The sequence below is a fragment of the Crocuta crocuta genome, unplaced genomic scaffold (genome assembly GCF_008692635.1).
Source record: "Crocuta crocuta isolate KB4526 unplaced genomic scaffold, BGI_CrCroc_1.0 scaffold221, whole genome shotgun sequence".
NCBI lineage: Eukaryota > Metazoa > Chordata > Mammalia > Carnivora > Hyaenidae > Crocuta > Crocuta crocuta.
In genome coordinates this window covers 1,330,649-1,352,513 of record NW_027528610.1, presented here as the reverse complement: position 1 = coordinate 1,352,513, position 21,865 = coordinate 1,330,649, and the positions used below count along the sequence as shown (strand labels likewise).

Here is a 21,865-nt window from a genome sequence, read left to right as displayed (position 1 = left end):
ATGAGTGGATGGGTGGATGGGTGGATGGATGGATGGATGCATGGATGGATGGATGCATGGATAAATGGATGGGTGGATAAATGGATGGGTGAATGGATGGATGGATGGATGGACGGACGGATGGATGGATGGACGGATGGATGGACGGACAGATGGATGGACGGACGGGTGGACGGACGGATGGACGGACGGGTGGATGGATGGATGGATGGATGGATGGGTGGATGGATGGATGGATGGATGGATTGGTAGGTGAATGGATCCATGGAGGGATGGAGGGATGAACTAAACGAATGAATGTGTGACATTGAGAAACAATGCTATGAAAATTCCTCAGGGAATTTCACACAGTGAGAAGTAAACAGTCACATGCATTTTAGTGTCACTAGCAATTCTGAAAATACTGTGGTGATTTAAATTTACTGTACAACACGAACACAAGCACACCCCTTCCCTCTGTTACGTATAAAATATTATCCTGATATCCTGATGCTCAGAGCACACGCAAACAGACACCAGAAGGGACACCATATTGCTGTTTTAAATTTTTAATTTAATGCGTTAGCATCCATTCAAATCGGCAGATAGAGACCAGAATGCATAACAGAAGTCTGTGTTGAACGTATACATTAAGCCAATGAACCGCTGTTCGGAAACAGTCTTCCCCACAGAAGATAAACCAGACTCGAATATTCATCATCTGGGCTCCTCTGAAGTATGTCAGACTTGGGGTCCTGTCGTCCACAACCCAACGCCACAGCACAGAACACCCACAGCCTTTGCCCAGAATAAATGGACGGTGTTATTCTGATGGTTGAGGACCATTCCCACCCAATCCCTCTAAGGCTATATCTGTATGGCCATCTTCAATTAGCCCCAGAAGCAAACTGTGTGTGATATCAATGAAGAGCACACACCGTTAGCCTTCCGGAGCCAAAGGAAACAAACCCTCTGTGACTCACATTGTGCAAAACTCACACCACAACTTATGTCATAGACTCACCACATTCACCTACTACCCAAGGGCTCACCTGTTTGACATGATGTAAAACATGGCCAAACACACCCAGCAGGTTATAACACAGCCATTACCATGTGGTCCAAACCTGTGCACGAAATCCTTCGATGTTCTCTAGTACGTGCAAGACACACCACTGTAACGTTCAAAAACAATCACATTTCGCTCTCTTTAGCTCAGTGACGCCTGTCTTTAATCGTAATTGTGGTGGCCACAGCCCTGTGAGGCGTTGCAGCACCCGGCATGGATTCGCATGATCAGGACACTTCTGGAGATGAGGATTTCTCGTGGGGTAAAGCATCCTGTCTCATAAAACTGAGAATTGTTCCCAAAACAGTTGAGTTGAAATGGAGAACACGGTGACTGGCCCCGTTATTTAGGCTGAGGTAGCGATATCTAGCGAGGCGCAGTCAAGTGGGCCGGACTGCAAACGGATCTGCCTCTAAACAAAGAACCTCTCGAGGTCCTCTCAGTGTGAGCAAGCTGTGGCCAGAACCCGACTAAGCCCTTGGTTCTTCCAAACCAAGAAGATGCTCTCTCTCCCAAGCCAGCTAGAAGGTGCCTTCCACATCACCCCCATCAGTTCCCCAACTGGGCGCCAGTCAACGGCACGTGGCAGTCCCGTTGGGTTTTGCAGAAGAGAAACAGCCATCGGGTTTCTCAGACATGATCCCCAAAGTCTACATGCGACTCACCCTCAAGATGTCTACCTAGTCCTGAGGGAAAGGGCTTTCCATCCTTGAGGGTTCCTGAATGCATATACCGGTGTCGTTAGCTGAGGGGCGGAAGTCAACGTGCGGTGACCTCTCACCCTACGTAGGATAGATATGGTAGCACCTGCCCAAGGCGCATCTCGGAACAAGACCAGGCAGCACGAACAAGGGTCTACGAGAAGTTTACCGCTGCTCCCATTGCCCGAAAAGAACGGACTTCTCAGGGGGGCAGCCAAGAAGGCATAGAGAGCTTGGGGCATTGGGGAAGGCTTCAAGCTGGGCTTTTTATGGTCTACATTATTTTTGTGAGGCACTCAGGTGGGTCAGCCGTAAACAGAGGCACATAGTTGAACACTTGTTCCCCCTGAAGGGTCTGGAGAAGAAGTCCGCGCAATGGGACCATGCAACAGCACGCGACCTCTAAGCACGCACGGGCAGCAGCGCCCGTCAGGTTACTGCAGGAATCGGTCCAGCTTCTCTTGGATACGCGCGAACGCATCCTTGCCCATGTAATCGATGTGCCCTTCCTCCCAGTGCCTCCTTTCCTCTTCGGGACTCAGCGCCTTGACCTTCTCTTCGATGGAGATCTCGAAAACAGACACGGCCAGGTCCACCTGGGGAAGACGAGGAGACAGGAGATGGCCTCTGGAGTCATGCGGACGTTAACACCCCTTCCGCTTTAGCGACTGCTACTACGAATGGATCTCAGCTCTTTTGAACAAGACACGTGCTGCGTTTCACCTAATATTCTGAGAAGACGCCCTTGCTGGCCACATTTTGTGGAGTCTTAGAAAGTATCATGGCACTTGGGTTCACTTTTCAGGAAGTAGTGTTTTCACTTCTAGCCACTCAACCATTTATTTGAGACACACACCTGGGCTTATTTGATGCTTCCACCCACCCAAAACCTCAATGTTTGGATTCACCGTATAATCAAACTACGTGAAATCAAGAGGATGTTCACCCTACGTGAATAAAGCCTACAGTAGTTTGGATGGCCTGGCAAAGCCATTGAAATAATAGTCGCAGTGGTTTTCTGCTCACAAATGGTAAGGTTTCTACCTCCTTAGAGCAAAAAAATGAGATAACATATAGACACACACGTGCAAACACATATATACACACACCCCTTTTGCTTGGCACGCAAATGGGTCAACAAAAGTAGTAAATATGTTGGCTTTAAAAATTTCTTACCAAGAATTAGAAAAAGATGTCTAAAAATGTGCATGTGGTCATAATACACACGCGTGTGCGTGCGCGCATGCGCACACACACACACACGTTAAAGGTGAGTCGGGTATTCCCCAGACACTGTGTGTCAATGGATGTTACTGGATGCCAGATGGTTAATTTAGATGCCACTGGGGGCACCTGGGTGGCTCAGTCTGTTAACTGTCCACCTCTTGATCTCAGCTCAGGTCATGATCTCACAGTTCGTGAGTTTGAGCCCCGAGCCAGGCTCTGAGCTGACAGCGCAGAGCCTGCTTTGGATTCTCTCTCTCTCCATCTCCTGTTTGCACTGTCTGTCTCTCTCAAAATAAATAAACATTTTATAAAAAACAGAACTTCGAGGTCACTGGGCTATGGCACTTTCTACTCCATTCGCTGCCATGTTTGTGAAGAGTTTGTACGGAAAACGTTCTGTTTTCTATTCTTCTTCCCACGGATTGTGTTCAAGCCATCCTGTTGCTCAAGGAAACGGCAAGAGTGGGCGGAAAAAAAAGATCTTCTCCAGAATACCTTCTTTCCTCTGTGAGCACTTGGATTCGGTCTCAGTGCTTCTCTGGGAACTAAAACTTTCTGGAATTAACAGGACCCATCACGCACATGTCACACTATCTCCACACACAACCGTGGGCTGACCGCATCACCCATGATAACAAGAGGAGGTACATATCTGACAAAACAAGGAAGTCCCTGGATTTTATGACACCGGGAATGATACAAAATACTGAGCGTTGTCCACACTACAGCAGAGACACACGCTGGAGGAGAAAGTGAATGTGTCCCAGTGAAGCAGGTGCATCGCCCAGGAAGATGGCGGTCTTACCGGCCGGTGGCATCCGCTGGGGGCGCAGTGGGGCTGACAGGGCTGCTGAGAATCTTAACGAGCCAGGCACGAATCACGCATTCTTCCCGACCACTCCTAGGTCTAATCCCCACGCCTCACCCCCTGCTTTCCAAGGCGGGACCTCCCCCCTCCACCGTGTCCACCTCACGGATGCTCAGAGAAGGTAATGAACTCACCAACGATCCCAAACCCACCACATGGTTGAGCTGTTATATAAGGTCTGCCGAGCGGCACCCCCAAACCACGTCACCCCCTAAACACTACTCATCGGAATCACAGAGCCTCAAAGCCGTACTGCAGGAGCTGAATGGGCTCACGTTCCACATACTCACCAGCAGAATTTCAGAAGAAAGCCCATCGCCAACTGCTCTAGAATGAAGTTCAAAATAGTGCCTTGAGCATTTACTACCTTAACCCAGAGACAAAGCGTTCACATTTTCTCCAGTGGTAATTGTTAGTAAAGGCATCGTGCAGACTGCAATACGTATCACGTGGTAAGCCATATTCCAAATATTGCTATAAACTAAATATTTTTGTTCCCCCAAATTCCTACAACCCCCCAATAGAATGAGGTATGAGAACGCAGGGCCTTTGGGAAGTCGTCGGGTTGTAAGGGCGGAGTCCCCATGGATTCGCTTAGTGTCCTTATAAAAGGGACCCCAGAGGGCTCCTCGTCCCTTCCACCGTGTGAGAACACAGCAAGAAGACAGACGTCCGTGCACCAGGAAGCGGGTCTCACTTTCACCTTGGACTTCCGCCACCCGGAACTTAGAGAAAGAAATGTAGCTTGTGCGTCAGCCCCACCGTGTATTGTTTTCTGCTGTAGCCGCTCAAACGGACAAACAAACATGTTCAATACGCTCATCAGAGGCTCAACGCCCAGCTCTAGAACCAGATTAACTATTCCTTAAAGACCAAAAGGGTCATTCAATCACTGTGAGAAAAAAAATTCAGCAATTGCTCTCATTAAATATCTGCACAGAAAGAAGAAAATTTAAGAACGTTCCAGAAGAGAAAGGAAAGCACTACATGAGCCATTTGGATCAGAAGGGTTTACCCCCAGATTTTTCTTTTATCCTCGTCAACTGAGACGACGGCTCCCTCAGCATTTGTTTCCGTGCTCTCCGTACAGAGAAACAGCAAAGCCCCTGATGGTCAATTAACTTCAGCAGAACAGCGTTTAAAAGAGAGGAAAGACCATCATGATTAAGGATGGGAAAGAAAGAGGCCACAAGCAACCCAGGCAAATGCTGCAAAGGACAAAGACGTGGGTCAGAGGCACCAAGAGAGGCTGGGGGGGCTTTAGTCCAAGAAAGTCAGGCTGGAAATTGAGGTAGCGGTTGGTGCGTGAGTGCTGCCGGCCCCAGAGATGGTGGGCAGCATCCACCAAGAGACAAGACAATTAGGGTACCACCTCCAAAGAATCCTGAGGACTGGGGTCCCCGCTGACATCCACAGGGGGCTCCTGGCTTGGTTCCACGGTGTCCACGGACGGGCCACTTTCTGCTTTATCCACAGGCTGCTAGAGACACAACCAGTCATCGTTAGTCTGCGGACGGCTTCAGGCAACTACAGTCTTACCCACAAGGGCAGAGAAATCTTTGCCAAGGGAACATGAGATCAAATGAACGTGTCGTGCTAAATGGCTTTTTCTGCAAAGTCTAGAAAGATGGGCTCCACCACTCTCACCTATTCTCACCTTCTCCCCTGACATCCACCGTTCCTCGACAAGATGAGATGCTGGAAGTTCTTATGGGATGTGCCGAAGCTAACTTTTCAGACAGGGATTCAATTATAGTTCACCCCTGAACAATGTGGGGTTAGGGGCACTGACCAGCACACAGTCGAAAATCCACATATAACGGTGGACTCCCCCAAACGTTACTACTACTAGCTTACTGTTGACCAAGAGCCTTACCAATAACACAAAAAGTCAATCGACACATTATTTTCTATGTTCTAAGTATATATACTGTATTCTTACAATAAAGTAAGCTCGACAAGAGAAAATGTGATTAAGACGATCATTAAGGAAGAGAAAATACATTTACAGTACCGTATTTATTGAAAAAAATCCGTGTCTAAGTGGACCCATGCAGGAGCCCTGTGTCATCCAAGGGTTGACTACAGGTTATACCAAATATCCATGGGAGCATTTTACCAAGCTCATCTCTCAGGGAGCAGAGCAGCCTCTGAGTTCAATCTTCTGAGGATGCAAGGTAATGACAGCCCAGATTCATGAGGCCAGATTTAGAAAAAAGGGGGGTAGGGCTCATCATCCTTCAGTACTGATATTAAACATGGGTCTAAAATCCTATCAAATTTTTTAATTTAAAAAAAGAGAACATATGTCATGGTGTTGTTACACCTTTGTTCTTTCTAATTCTTCCTAAAGGAACATGGAGTAACCAAATCACCAGCGGGAAACAGAAAGATGGAGGAGGGGAAAAAAAAATCTGGAGAGACGCCCAGGTTCCTTCATAGGCTAGTCACGACACCACGTGTTTGAGGTGAAGAAAGCCACTCCGAAAGGGACATGGGACGAAGAAGAAAAGAACAGGGAGTCGTCTTTGGTACCGATGGACACGGACACAAGAAAACAACACCAGAAGAGAAAAGACGGGCATGAGGAACACAAATGAGGTGTACCGAGGTGGGCTGGGCCTCTGCGGAGTCTGCACATTGCGGGGAGGGTGGTGATAATGGCTCACACCTCACTCCAGTGGAGGTCTCAAGTTCAGGCCACCCTATCGTCTGCTACAAAGAAGAAAAGAAAAGCAAATTAGGCCAACGCTCCTGCAAATATCTGAAAACACCCAACCTCTCTTCCCTGCATCCGCGATAGAAAGGCAACCTGACAAGGGAGACGTGGGGGCAGGCAGTGCCGGGCTCACCAGTGCCCGTGTCTACTCCTCGATCTCGGGCGCAAGCATCCCAGCCTCCGTGCCCCTAAGTGGAGCCACACCGTGACTTGTCACCCACACGAGTGAGATGTCATGGGCCTCCAGTAAGGCAGAATACACGCTCCTTACCCTCTTCGCTCACCGGTCAGGCGAAGGACAAGATCCCTCCAACCTACTTCACCTGGAGTTCCACCAGAAAACAAACCCCTACGGAAAGCAATTTGAGGGACTAGTTTCTCAACTCTTCCAAGGATGGTATGCAGCTAAGATCATCCCAGGGGCTCAGGAGACAGCATAACGCATTGCGTGCAATGGCTGACTTCCGCAAGGCATCCTAATTCTCTCTCAGGGAGCCACAGCAGAGAAGGGAGGCCCGAGAAGCAGTTGGACCAGAACAACAGGAAGATCCCGGGCCCCCCGTTGACTGCACAGAGCCACGCGTCTCTTTGTCACTGCAGCTGACTAGGACACGGGCATAGATTTTCCCTTATTTGGGGCCGTTTGTTACACAGCAAGCCTGACCAATTCACAATCAAGCTTGAGCCAACAGGCTGGGGGCCATAAATGCTGCAAAGGCTTCTGCAAGACTAAGCCAATCAGTCACCCCCAGAGGCTAGAGAACGTCGATGTATTCAACTCTCCCTGCGAGCACTCTGCAGAAATCATGCAGGCGGGCTGGGCTGAGCTTGTAAGATGAATTTTATAAATACATCTGGCATCTTATTTCCCCTTGAGGCAACCAGCAGGCTGTAGAGAAGGATCTGGCCAGACGGTTCAGCAGGGCCACGAGGCTGAGGAACCCATAAATGATGAGGTGTCCAAGAGGGACCCTGTTTAGTGGGACTCCCCTAAACAGAGGGCCGGGAGAGCAGCTCTTACAAACACAGAAGCCCGATTTCACACCAGCTCAATCTCTGATAGGCTGTGGACAAACCACCGGTATGAAGGCTTCTCGCCAGGAAAAACAAAACAGAACACAACGCTCTCTGGATGAGGATACTCTGAGTCAGAGCTTCCAACGACCCCAGAAATTTTTCCACGTACAATGTCTTGCCAGCTATCCAAAATCAACTAGCACAGAGCAAGACAAGACCAAATGAATGAAGAGCAAGAGGAAACAAAATCAAGCCACCAGAACATGAAATCCACATATATGACCTACCAGACATGCACTATAACCAAGGCTAAGAAACACTTTAAATGAAATAAGTGGGGAAGTTGGGCGAATTTCAATGGAGTCCAGAAACTGTCCTGTCAAATATTTGCTGTTTACTGGAATTAAAAACACAGTAACTGGGGCGCCTGGGTGGCTCAGTCCATTCAGTATGCAGCTTTGGCTCAGGTCATGATCTCACAGTTTGTGGGTTGGAGCCCCGCATCGGGCTCTCCACTGACAGCACAGAGCCTGCTTGGGATTCTCTCTCTCCCCCTCTCTTTCTGCCTCTCTCTCAAAATTATTAAACTTTAAAAAGCCCACAGTAAGTGACATCAAGTGTTCAGGATATCGGTTTAACAACTGATTAAACACAGCTAAAGGGGAGATCGGTTAACTGGAGAATAGGCCAGTAGAATGAAGCATAGAAAACCAGATGGGAGGGAAATGTAGACAAGTGAGTCACATACACAAGGGACATCATAAAAAGCCATACTAAATATGTAATTAGAATAACAAGACGATAGATGAGGGGGAAAGGAAGGAAAGAAAGAGAAAGAACAGTGAAGGAATGCAGAGAAGGAACACAGGGTGAAGAAGAGATACAAACTCCAAGCAGGACAAATACAAACAATAATAAACCTTGAGCCATCGTTATGAAACAGATATAACCAAAGCCCAAGAGAGAAATCTTACAAGCAGCCAGAACAAAGACACAATTTGCCCTCAAGAGTGGAAACAAGAGACTGGAAGATGATCTGAAGAAGAAGAGACTGAGAGACCACGGAGGTCATAAGACTAAGAAACACTTTCAGAGTGCCCTTGTGAAACGGACTGCCAGGGGAGAATTCTACATCCAGTAAAATGTGGCCCAAAATGAAGGTACGTACTACATGCATGAATGACATTTTAAGAAATTCCTGCACAGTTTTTCACTTGCAGATGATGCGATTATGTATGCAGAATGACCAAAAGAATCGAGGCAGAATCTGTTAATGCGTAAAAATTGAGTAAGGTAGCTGGATGCAAAACGCAAACATATTACTGTATACCCACATCAAACGGCAAGATGATTAGTTTTTACAATGATACTATTTATAGTAGCCTCAAAAACTAGGAATAAGTCTAGTAAAGTGTATGTATGTACGATTCCTGGTAAAAAATCTAATGAAAGAAATTAAAGAAGATGTATGTAGAAATATACTAAGTCCGTGGAGTGGAAGACTCAACACTTCGGTGATATTAATCCTTCTAAAACTGACCTGTAGATTCCATGCAATCCCAGCCGAAATTCCAGAAGACTTTTTTTTGTTTGTTTTCCAAGACACTATGAAGCTGATCCTAATATTCACATGGAAAAGTAAAGGAAATTTAGAAGAGGCAGGGAAGGAAGAAAGAAGCTGAGGTAGTTGCATGACCACTAATAAGACTTATTTTAAAGCCATGGTCATGGCAATGTTACTGGTGCAAGGAAGGGAAAGATAAAAGAACATAGGATCTGAAAAGAGATCCATCCACACATGGGCACAGGTTGATGGCAAAGGAAACATGAGAAAGCAGTGGGGAAATAGCTTTGCTGTTAGCCTGTGCTGAGTTAATTACAGATCCAGGCATAATAGTAATGAATGTTGACCCCAAGCTCATTCATTACCCAACATCCCTTGCAGGTAGATTATATACTTATATATAAAAGGAAGAGACAATAAAAATTCTGTTAAGACATGCAAGGTTATTATCTCCATGACCTTAGTTTGGGGACAGATTTCCTAAACAGTATATAAAACATACTATTCCTAAAGGAAATGTTAAAGCCTGGCTAAACTTGGAATATCTGTACCTCAAAAGATGCCGTTTGGGGATGGAGAAGGTAACAGAGCGGGAGAAAGCATTCACTGCACCGCTTAAAAAGAGCTTCTATCTGGAATACATACACATTGTTAAGATTCACTTAAAAAAAGGAAATGCTGGAGGAAAAAAAATGTTCAAAATATTTGAAGGAGACACAGCCTGTTAAGCATCTAAAACTTGGCTCGAGTTAGCTCAACCTGATCTCATACGTGCAAATCAAAACCACCAGTAGACGCCCCGTGTGCCCGATGGCACTTTGGAAGGTTGCTGACGATGTGCAGCCACCAGAACTCCCACCATGGGGGGGGGAGGGGGGCACCATGTGCCAAATCCTTGGCAGAATCTACTAACGCGGAAGGGCACACGAAAGCATACCCTCTGACTAACGACCCCGCCCTAAAGCACCACGTCTCCAAAAATGCGTGGGCAAGGCCAACATGATGCATGCACTAGGCTGGTCCTCATGGCGTTGTCTGTGTAGCCCAAATGGTGGTGTCCACCAACACCAGAATCAATCAGGACATTATGTCGTCCCACAATTTGACAATATGCGGCCCACGAGAATTAACGAACTACTGATTCACTCAGCAGGACGGGTGGATCTCGAGTGAAGGAGACCAGATTAGAAAGAACATATTGTAGGGTCCATTCATAAGGAGCTCAAAAGCACTCACAGGTACGTGGTAATGGGTCAAGGTCAGGATAGCCTGTCCTAGTGACTGGGAGGGTGAAAGGGGACTTTTGGGGTGAATTTCCGGGTCTGGATTGTGGCTACTTGGGATTTTGTTTTTTTACTCTGAAAATGCATCAAGATATATACTTATCATGTGTGTCTTTTTTAACACACATATTATCCTTCAAATCGAAAGGAAGAAAGAAGAAAGGGAGGGAGGGAGGGAAGGAAGGAAGGAAGGAAAGGGAGGGAGGGAGGAAGGAAAGAAAGAAAGAAAGAAAGAAAGAAAGAAAGAAAGAAAGAAAGAAAGAAAGAAGGAAGGAAGGAAGGAGGGAGGGAGGGAGGGATGGGGGAGGGAGGGAATGAAGGANGGAATACATACACATTGTTAAGATTCACTTAAAAAAAGGAAATGCTGGAGGAAAAAAAATGTTCAAAATATTTGAAGGAGACACAGCCTGTTAAGCATCTAAAACTTGGCTCGAGTTAGCTCAACCTGATCTCATACGTGCAAATCAAAACCACCAGTAGACGCCCCGTGTGCCCGATGGCACTTTGGAAGGTTGCTGACGATGTGCAGCCACCAGAACTCCCACCATGGGGGGGGGAGGGGGGCACCATGTGCCAAATCCTTGGCAGAATCTACTAACGCGGAAGGGCACACGAAAGCATACCCTCTGACTAACGACCCCGCCCTAAAGCACCACGTCTCCAAAAATGCGTGGGCAAGGCCAACATGATGCATGCACTAGGCTGGTCCTCATGGCGTTGTCTGTGTAGCCCAAATGGTGGTGTCCACCAACACCAGAATCAATCAGGACATTATGTCGTCCCACAATTTGACAATATGCGGCCCACGAGAATTAACGAACTACTGATTCACTCAGCAGGACGGGTGGATCTCGAGTGAAGGAGACCAGATTAGAAAGAACATATTGTAGGGTCCATTCATAAGGAGCTCAAAAGCACTCACAGGTACGTGGTAATGGGTCAAGGTCAGGATAGCCTGTCCTAGTGACTGGGAGGGTGAAAGGGGACTTTTGGGGTGAATTTCCGGGTCTGGATTGTGGCTACTTGGGATTTTGTTTTTTTACTCTGAAAATGCATCAAGATATATACTTATCATGTGTGTCTTTTTTAACACACATATTATCCTTCAAATCGAAAGGAAGAAAGAAGAAAGGGAGGGAGGGAGGGAAGGAAGGAAGGAAGGAAAGGGAGGGAGGGAGGAAGGAAAGAAAGAAAGAAAGAAAGAAAGAAAGAAAGAAAGAAAGAAAGAAAGAAAGAAGGAAGGAAGGAAGGAAAGAGGGAGGGAGGGAGGGATGGGGGAGGGAGGGAATGAAGGAAAGAAGGAAAGGAGGGAGGGAGTTCTACAAACAATAAAAACAACCAATAACTTGAAAAAAACAAAGGGCATTCTTCATCTTTTCGTTAACTACATTTTCCCACCCAAGATACTGGAGAACAAAACACTTGGCTGACAAAATAATAAATAGCAAATATATTTCCCTAATGCATCAATCTACATGGGAAGAAAATCAGACCTTCGGCTATAACCTTTGAAAACGGATACCTACTTGTCAATACTGTTGCCATATTTACAAAGGCTCCCATCTTCCATAAGGATCTCAAGGTCAGGACCCAGCTGTTGTACATTTATAGGAATTTATGAAGATCGTCTTTTTTTTTAATGTTTGTTTATTTTTGAGACAGAGACAGATCCTGAGTGGGGGAGGGGCAGAGAGAGAGGGAGACACAGAATCTGAAGCAGGTCCAGGCTCTGGGCTGTCGGAACAGAGCCCGATGTGGGGCTCGAACCCACAAAACGTGAGATCATGACCTGAGCACAAGCTGGAAACTTAACCGACTGAGCCACACAAGGCCCCCCTATCATTTTTCTTCTTAGACTGGGTTCCAGACCCAGAGTCAATAATTCAATACATGGCTGGTAGGTGGCATTGATGTTGCGTAATGCCTTCCAAAATAAGGCACTTCGGATCCTGCTACAGCTCACCTTCCTTCTGTGTTTCTCTTTCAAGTCCTTCTTTAAGTTCTGGTTAGTTAACCTAGAGCGCAAGACTGGGTTCAGGGGCGCAATCTGGTGATGCGTCCCATCCTTTTGAACGTGTGCGGACTTCATGCTTTTAGAGACACATGCTCACCGTCGGAGAATCAAGCCACCGAGATCTCTTCACTTTTTACTTTTCAAATGCGGCTTTAGAAAATTTTGTTTTATTGAATTAATTTATTATTTTTAATTTATTTATCGTCAAGTCAGCTAACATACCGTGTCGACTTGGCTTCGGGAGTAGATGTCCGTGGTTCATCGCTCACCTACAACGCCCAGTGCTCATCCCAACAAGTGTCTCCTCAGTGCCCATCCCCCACTTCCCACCTCCCCCACCCCATCAACCCTCTGTGTTCTCTGTAGTTAAGAGTCGCTTATGCTTTGCCTCCCTCTCTGTTTTTATCTTATTTTTCCTGCCCTTCCCTTACGGACTTCTGTTAAGCCTCGGAAATGGCTTAAATATCCATCACCACAACCCTTTATTCACAGATGGCGGGACGGGATGGGGGTGGAAGAATGAAGTGGACACCGCGGAAAACTCATGCTCTGGGCTGCCCCCACGACCCCCAACTGTTCAGGGTCGAGTCTATTTACTGCACCTCCAGCCGCTGCCCATTCCCTCGGGATCCCTCTCCTCCCGGGGAAATACGACGCACGTAACGGGTGCTCACAGTACTCCCAAGGCGCCTTCTCCTCTGAGTGTCCAGGACACACAAGAGTGAGCTCGGCCGGGTCTCGGCAGCCCCCGACCCACCCTCTTTCCCTCAGACCCTCAGAGGCGGCACCTCCCCGGTCCTCAGGACACATTTTAGCCTTCCAGGTGCATCGTTCTGGAGTCCTTCCTCTGCAATGTGCACACACAGGGTACTCACCGCAGGGACCCGCCGTGGGGAGCCGTCTGGGACGGAAGGGCACGCAGGTGAGCTGGAGCGCGGCCAAGACCCCAGATCCGAGTTCCGCAATGACCAGTGAGCACTAGCTACACATCCTGAACCAGGCACGCTCAACCCCCACCCCCGGAGTCACCTCCCTTCTACTGACCCTTGGCCCGCCGCTCTGTCTACCCCTTGAGGATGGCGCAGGGTTTGGGGCCACAGGACACTTGCCCGAACGGCACCATCTTGTGGCATGGATGGAGCCGGCTGCCCCCTAGGTGGACTTCTGTCCTGTGGCTGCCACCGTCCATGTCACCAGGCAGAGATTCACCACCGCTTACGAAGCCAAAAGTAAGGTACGGATTAGACGCCAAGAACACCCACAGCCATCAAGGAGGTCGGCGTTGATGAACCCAACGTGAAGACGATTCGTAATGGAACCAAAGTAGTCTTCGCGCTGTGAACACGGTTCTGCTGCTTCTGGGGTGAACACAGCACGGGGTTCAAGTCTCCCGACGGTTTTTCCCTCCTCGAGTTTCTGCAAAATCTCTGCTCTGGGCTCCTTGATTTTCAGGAGCGGTGACAGCCCATGGGGTCCCGTGAGCGGCCAAAGGATCTGGAAGACACATCCACGGGCCTCTAGACATGGGGACAGTCCTTGGGAAGCGGGTGGTGTCCCCAGGATGGAGAAGGCGCTTTGATCAATCACGTCGACCTCATCCACAGGGGAGAAATCCTTTTCATTGATCTTTAATCAGACAAAGCTAGAAAACAGCAAATACACACTATCCGATGATAGAACACGATTAAAATGAGGTCACCGGGAATTTGAAAGACGGTTGGTGTAGGAGTCTGGGTTCTCCTGAGAAACAGAGCCCGTGGGACCTTCACTTAAGTCACGTGGTCACGTGTGGCACTTCCCGGGGCCACATCCAGCCTACAGGGGGCTCCGTGTACATCAGGACGAATGAGAAACCAAGAAGTCTCATCTCTTAATACCTCTGTCATTACCGTACGGTCTTTTCCACTCGTTGGGGTTGATGTGAAATCACAATTCAAAACCCATCAACCTGTGACCTTGCCGGACTGTAATTGATTCCGTGTTGTCATAAACTGTAAAGCGCCTTCCGCAAAAGTGTCTGCTAAAATTTAAACGTCGCTCAGTTGGTTGAGCGGCCGACTTCGGCTCAGGTCACGATCTCATGGTTCGTGGGTTCGAGCCCCGCGTCGGGCTCTGTGCTGACAGCTCGGCGCCTGGAGCTGCTTCGGATTCTGTGTCTCCCTCTCTCTCTCTGACTCTCCCCTGCTCACGCTCTCTCTCTCTCTCAAAAATAAACAAGCATTTTAAAAAAATTCAACTTCGCTTCTTCACACGGAGAAACAGCTGTCCTGAAGCTGTGTGACGCTCGCGGAAAAATTCGCCGTCCGTGAACCCATTCCCCACATCCCTCCCCAGCTACACACTCCTAACAATTCCGGTGAGAAATTACAAGGAATAAAAACACGTTTCAACGTGAGGATTTAAATCCCGAAATCTTCCAACAACGGACACGATCCCCACGTATTCACTCGGAGCAGCGGATGGAGAAAGCACAGCGTCCTGTGGGATTTCCGTTCTCCAAATAGGATGTGGCGTCTCTCTCTGGAGATCCGGGCTCCGTGGAAGGGACCACACGAGCCATGTGGCCCGGCAGCCGAGTTCAACGGGGGTGTGCAGGGGATGCCTCTTGAACCTGAAAGTTTGGGGAGCCCCTAATCTCAGGATGAGACCGCACCCCGGTTCTCAGGGTGCCCACGGGCTTGCCGTGGCCAACACCCACGTCTGGTGCACATTTGGGGGCTGAAGACGACGTAGCTTGCTCGCGCTTCAGCTCTGCAGGTCAGACGCCCCCCGAGGGGTCGCTGGGCGGAATCGAGGGGGGAGCAGGCTCCCGCAGACGGTGCATTTCTGGCCTTCTCCTGCTTCTGGACACAGCGGCCGCCCTGGCTTGTGGCCACGTTCCTCCAGGGCCGGCACAGCTCGCACCGTCCGGCTCCGTCTCACTGAGAATCATCTTATCGCGAGGTCCTCATCCCCAGAAGGCAGCATTTTCAGCTCCCAGAATTAGGACGCACACGTGTCCATCAGAGCATCATCTGATGTGCCCACAGGTGCACTGATCCACGTGAACCCGGAGCCGCCCACGTAAAACTGGGCAATGAATCATGTAAATACGGAGCCCCCTCCCCAGTCAAAGTGGTCAACGATCCACGTGAACGCAGGAGTCCCCTCCCCAGTCAAACTGTGCAACGATGCTCTGCAGACGGTCCGTCCCCCTCCCTCCCGCGGAGCCCGGGAAGCAGGCTCTCAGCCGTCTCCTCGGGGAGCCCGCGTTTGCTCCGCCATCACAGCCGTGTAGACCTCGAGTACTCACGTCCTCGGAACGGCTTCCCTTGGGTGAGGGAGGGGTGTCCTCCGTGACCACAGTGTCCTCCGAAAGGCCCCTGGCCGGCCGAGGCTGGCTGGACCCCGCCGCTGATTTTGCACACGGCTCTCTGACGCCACTCTGCAGAAAGATGCACACGCTTGCTAAGTCCTCATCCGTCGATTTCAACTCTCCGGCTGCCTTGGGGACCCCGAGACTCTGCGTGCACAGTGCCCCCCAACCGTCAGGCGTGCGCTCCCTAAGCATAGCCTCACCCGTGAATGCACACAGGCCTGGGACACCAGGCCACGCGAACCTATAAACCAGCCACCGTGTCCTGAGCCAGCCGTGCACACAGCCGACTGCTCTGGAGACCAACCCCAGCCCCTGCGCACCCCCTGACCCACAGAGAGAGCGCCCACCTCCGAAGGCGAGCTCTGATAAAGCAGGTGACACATGGGGGCGCCTGGGTGGCTCAGTCGGTTGAGCGTCCGACTTGGGCTCAGGTCACGATCTCACGGTTCATGGGTTCGAGCCCCGCGTCGGGCTCTGTGCTGACAGCTCAGAGCCTGGAGCTGCTTCGGATTCTGTGTCTCCCTCTCTCTCTAACCCTCCCCTGCTCACGCTGTCTCTCTCGCTCTCAGAAATAAATAAAACATAAAAAAAAAAACATCATTGGCTTTCTTCCAATATTAAAAAAAAAAAGAAAAGAAAAACTCTTCAACGCTTTGCCCCAACAGCTACTTCAGCTGATGATGCGAACTGCAAAACGTCTCCTCGATCGACACGGTAATGAATCACCCGCGGCCACTTCTGTGCACGCGGCTCTTTCCCTGATGAAGGCGCCTAATGGAGATTATTTATGCACGAATTCTGTAAATCCCAGCCACACTCTGGCGCATTAAACATTCATGATTGGGAGCCCGAGGGGCACAAAACCACCACATACAGCGTGTGGCCAGAGCAGAGTGAATTTCTGGAAAGGACACCGAGTACACGCCTACTGTATACACGGGCCCAGCTCCTGTCCACGGAGGGCGCCGCCCGCTTACGCTGTGTCCGGGCGCTCCGTGGCCTTCTGCGTCCCGCGAGCTCTCGTAAAGAGGCAGCACACTGCGCTGGTAGATGGCCCACCAGAGGTTCAGGAAGGAGGTCTGGTGCTGGCTGGCCACCCCGGAGCCGTCCTCCGACACCGAGCCCGTCTGCGGATTGTATCTGTAGTTCCACGGCTTTGTGGGCCCCAGAAAGTGCACGATCTTCGCGCTGGAACCGAATCTGCGGAGGAAACGCAAAGCACCGCACTCTGCACTCGGAAGTGGCCACTCACGCACGGAGAGCGTGTGACCACCGTGAGGCGCGTCCAACACAGCAGCGAGGAAACACCTGTCTCGACCCTCCTCATCGGGCCTGCACGTAGGCTTCCTTAAAGATAATGGTCGAAGGGCGCCTGGGGGGCTCCGTCGGTCAAGCACCCGACTTCGGCTCAGGTCATGATCTCGCGGTTCGTGGGTTCGAGCCCCGCGTCGGGCTCTGTGCTGACAGCTCAGAGCCTGGAGCCTATTTCATAGTCTGTGTCTCCCTCTCTCTCTGACCCTCCCCTGCTCACGCTGTCTCTTTCTCTTCTAGAAAAAAAAAAAAAGATAATGGTTGAAGGGCACCTGGGGGGCTCCGTCGGTCAAGCATCCGACTTCGGCTCAGGTCATGATCTCACGGTTTGTGGGTTCGAGCCCCGCGTCGGGCTCTGTGCTGACAGCTCAGAGCCTGGAGCCTGTTTCAGATTCTGTGTCTCCCTCTCTCTGCCCCTCCCCTGCTCACACTGTCTCTCTCTCAAAAATAAATAATAAAAACCATTTTAAAAAGATAACGGTTTAAACACTCAACATTTAAAGTATTTCGTTTTCTGCACACCAAGAAACATAATCATAACCCATTGGGATATTCCCCCCAGAACAGAAGAATCCATCAAGAACCTTATAAAGATGGATGGTATGGTATGTGGCCCAAAATATCATCTCCTTAAAACAAGAGGGACCAAAAAAAAAATCACTTTTTTTTTTAAATTTTTTTATACTTTATTTCTGAGACAGAGACAGAGCATGAGCGGGGGAGGGGCAGACAGAGAGAGAGGGAGACACAGAATCTGAAACAGACGCCAGGCTCCCAGCTGTTCACACAGAACCCGACGTGGGGCTCGAACCCACAAACTGCGAGATCATGACCTGAGTCGAAGTCGGACGCCCGACCGACTGAGCCACCCAGGCGCCCCAAGAAAATCACTTTTATAGAAGACGACGCAGGATTCAGATGGGAAAATTGACTTCTCTCTTGTGAAGACTGTGGTTTTTCTCCTCTCAACCTTTTTAAACATTTTTCCCATAATCATCTTCCCATGAAATGTTAATACTGTCTTTGCACTATAATCCGTGTCCTGTGTGCACATCTCTGGTTTATACATTAAAAAGAATAGGATGTTTCCAGTCCCCAAGGACCAATTTCTGCCCATTGGATGCAGTCTGTCCCCTGTTAAAAATGTACACTCTAGAATTATTCTTTCCCTACATTCTGCTCAGATGCTCACTTTTCTTTATAACAACATCACCCACAGCAGCAAATCTCAAACATTTCGGTCCCAGGGTTTTGTGAAATTCTTAACATGCACTGAGGACCAAGAATCTACATTTGTTCACGTGGATTCTCTCTGTGCATATTTATTGCAACGGAAATTAAAACTGAGAAATCTGAAAACAGACTGAATCAATTCGTTAGAAACCAATCAACCCATGAGATGCTGATGTTCATTTCACACGTTTTTCATGAAAAAATAACTGTATTTCCAAAAAACAATGGACCAGTCCCAGAGCAGACACCCGGCTTCTTCTATCTGTCTGCATTCAGTACATTGCTTTTTGGTTTTTGTTTTTCAGCTCACTTTTTATTATGTCAGGGAGTGTCTATAAAATGCCCCTATACACTCATGAAAATAAAATAAGAAAAAGAAAAAAATAACATCTTATAATTATTTTTTAAGTCATCTTGACTTTGCAGACATTTGAAAGAACTGTGGGGAACCCCCGTGGGGGTTCCTTGGACCACACGTTGGGAACCACGACCATTAGACCACCCTGCCCTGACTACCTATAATTTACAATTGCAAAAGGCAAACAGAGGGAGGATCTTTTTTTTTTAACCCAAATGCCAAAAGCTGATAAAGATTCTAGAGACAGGGTTGCTGGAAGGCATCTGGTCTAGAAGGATCTAGAAAACGGAGAACCTACCGTTTGAAGGCGGGACTGTAGGTATACGCCGTGTTACTGCTCAAGTTATAGATGAACGGTAAGTGCTTGTGGATGTCTGCCGTGGACCAGCTACTGAAGAAGCTGTTCAGTAAGCCTTGGTCTGCGCCTAAAGGACGGAACAGCGCTTGGAGAAAATTCTAGATACGCTAGAAGCGCTTACTATACCCACCTATAGGCGAGGTCCCATCATGTTCCTTCTCTCTGCCACTACAACATGACCCTTCATCTCAAAACGGAGCGATCGCCCATACCATTAATCTTAACATCACATTTTCTCTCCAAAATTCTCCACCCATACCCCGGACCATTGATAATAAACCCACACGTCGTCTCCAAAATTCTCCATTCTGTCCACACTGAATTCTATCTGGTAGTAACACTGCTTTCTCCACCGTGTTTGGTGGGCATCTCCTCACCCCTACCCAGAGTCCATTCTNGAATCTGAAGCAGCTCCAGGCCCTGAGCTGTCAGCACAGAGCCCGACGCGGGGCTCGAACCCATGAACCGCGAGATCATGACCTGAGCCGATGTCATTCGCTTAACAGACCGAGCCACCCAGGTGCCCGGAGTATTTTCTTTTACAACAGACCTAGCACGTTCTATTAAAGCCTGTGCACCAAATATCGGCTTCTCCCTGGTCACTTTATTCTGTATCATGAGCGGGCCAACCAAGGCTTACACCCATTTTTGTAAATAAAGTTTTATTGGAACACAGCCATGTCATTTAAGTTTTGTCAATAGCTGCTTTCAGTCTATGACCAGAGGCTTAAAGATGTGCAGCGGAGATCATATGCCCCATGATGCTCCAGAAAATCTATTATCGAGTCTTGAGAGAAAGGTTGGCCCACCCATTTCTCTACCATCAGGATTGGGAAATCCTTCCTACTCATTGCGCATGTTTTCAGTGGTTTCCTACGTAATGTACTTACTTATTACTAACTTCACTTTTTCCTAACGGCCTGCCTGGCCTTATTCTTCGACACTCATCTTCAACTCACTTTGAGTTGCCATTCCCATATCTGGGGGGAGTGAGCCGGAGGCGGGGGTATGGGCACTGGAAACAGCCCCATTCTCTTCCAGCCACTTAAAGCTTCCCTCGCTTACCGTCGAAGCTGCCGTGGTCGGTGGCATGTCGCAGCAACAGGCCGTGCGTCTCGAGGGACGGCTGGAAGACAAATACGCCGCTGTTGAAGCAGTCCGGCCATCCGGGATCCGGGGCTGCGGAAAACTCCGCCCGGTCAAACAGCTCATCGATATTGGACAGCACCTGGCGAAGAAAGCCACGCTCTCTTACCTCTGGAAGGCAGGTGACACATGCCACGGACACTTAAAGATGGCCAGACGACGTCTAGCGACCGGAAACGTGAGCCCGTTATTTTTTGACCGACTCTTCTTGTAGGCTTACATCAGACAGAGAAGGGCGTAGGGTAACATCGCTCTCCGGCTCATTTCAAGTGATTGAAGTAACACCATTTCCGAAACGAAGTTATTTTCTCAAGGTTTTTAAGATCCTGTGTAGAGCTTGCCCAGCTGCCTGTCCTCCTTAATCTAGCAAACGGGACCTATGAAACGCGGCAAACCCCTGAACGGAGAGGTTTGCAAGTCAACAGGATGCAATCAGTTGCCTTCCAGGGCTTAACGACTAATTCCAGATCCCTGCAACACCACCGCCTTTCTAAATCATGCTCTGCTCGGAAAAACGATCGTGGGACTGGTCTTCTTTTCCTCGGCACCTCCCCGTCTTCCTAAAGAGATGCTCTTCCCCAACCAGGATGGCCTACAATGGATTGGTGACGTCCCAAGTCCATTTCACACCTCAGCCTTCCGATGGCTGGTTTTGAAGGCGGTCAGCACTGGCTCCCATGCTATAGGTCACCACCGCCTAACAAGCCAGCTGTTACACTCTAATGAGTTCTATGCATTTCAATATACAATCAAGGCAAACTATTTTTTTTTATTTATTCTATTTCACGTAGATGAAATGAGGCGATTATAAATCTTCCTAGGGAAGGAGCGTGCCTTCAAGTCCCCTAGGGTCCTGAACAGTTGTGCTCATGACGTGTTATACTCGGTTCTGATGCATTGAGTGTCAAAGCTGGTGATGGGGATGCAGGTTACCTGGTGGGAACCCACCAGTAAGAACCAGAAGCCTACTTCAAAAGGGTCTTTGAGGGGTTCCTCACTATCCCCCCTGTACTCACCAGAGTATCTGCATCCAGAAAGACACACTTGCTATAATGGGTGAGGGTCCAACAGTGAAGCTTGGTGAGGGTGACGCCAAGCTCAGGCCTCTTCAGAAAGGCCAGGTGGATGTAGTCTGCACTGTCTATCAGGTTCACCTCGATGACCTCGTCAAACACTTTCGACAGGATAACCCTGGAAAAGATCCACGGCAAGTGCTGAGAGAGCAAGTGAACATTCAACACAGGACATGCTAGCCCTTCAAGGTGACACCACTTGGCTACTCACAAAATCGAGCACGGATCCAAAACCCCAAGAAACTCAAGTAGTCTTCATGTTTAGGCTTTATTTTTTCCATGGACCTTGGTATACTTTCCACTCATGCTTAAGCCTTATGCAAACTTAAAAAGCTTGGCAACTATACAGAACCGTTAGATTGATTCTGGTCATCCCTGAAGAAGGCAATTCTCTTTGAAAAATGCATGTGCAGTGGGAATGAACGCTGAGCAGGTGGAGACGGGCGACGTCCACTACGATCTCTATCAGTTTTTATTTTATGGTCATTTTTTACTTTTTAAAATTCCATGTATTTATTTTTTGCTTTTAGTTTATGTATTCAAAACCTACATTATTAGTTGCATACAAGTTTGACACTCAAATT

At 48.7% G+C, this 21,865-nt stretch overlaps 1 protein-coding gene across 3 annotated transcripts in view; it reads right to left on the bottom strand.

The window, feature by feature from the left end:
* Nucleotides 1-540: 540 nt before the first annotated feature.
* Nucleotides 541-21,865, bottom strand: part of GYG2 (glycogenin 2) — a 34,682-nt gene continuing 13,357 nt past the window's right edge. Inside the window, exons 3-10 of one of the 3 annotated variants that reach the window (XM_077754717.1) lie at nucleotides 21,225-21,399; nucleotides 20,128-20,290; nucleotides 19,003-19,129; nucleotides 16,780-17,002; nucleotides 15,737-15,868; nucleotides 6,452-6,559; nucleotides 5,217-5,324; nucleotides 541-2,345 (exon numbers count right to left, since the gene is read on the bottom strand). In XM_077754717.1, coding sequence (XP_077610843.1) covers nucleotides 2,184-2,345; nucleotides 5,217-5,324; nucleotides 6,452-6,559; nucleotides 15,737-15,868; nucleotides 16,780-17,002; nucleotides 19,003-19,129; nucleotides 20,128-20,290; nucleotides 21,225-21,399 — 1,198 coding nt within the window. In that variant the 3' untranslated portion in view covers nucleotides 541-2,183. The remainder of the gene's footprint in view (nucleotides 2,346-5,216; nucleotides 5,325-6,451; nucleotides 6,560-15,736; nucleotides 15,869-16,779; nucleotides 17,003-19,002; nucleotides 19,130-20,127; nucleotides 20,291-21,224; nucleotides 21,400-21,865) is intronic. The other 2 variants (XM_077754718.1, XM_077754719.1) reach the window with 2 other exon arrangements.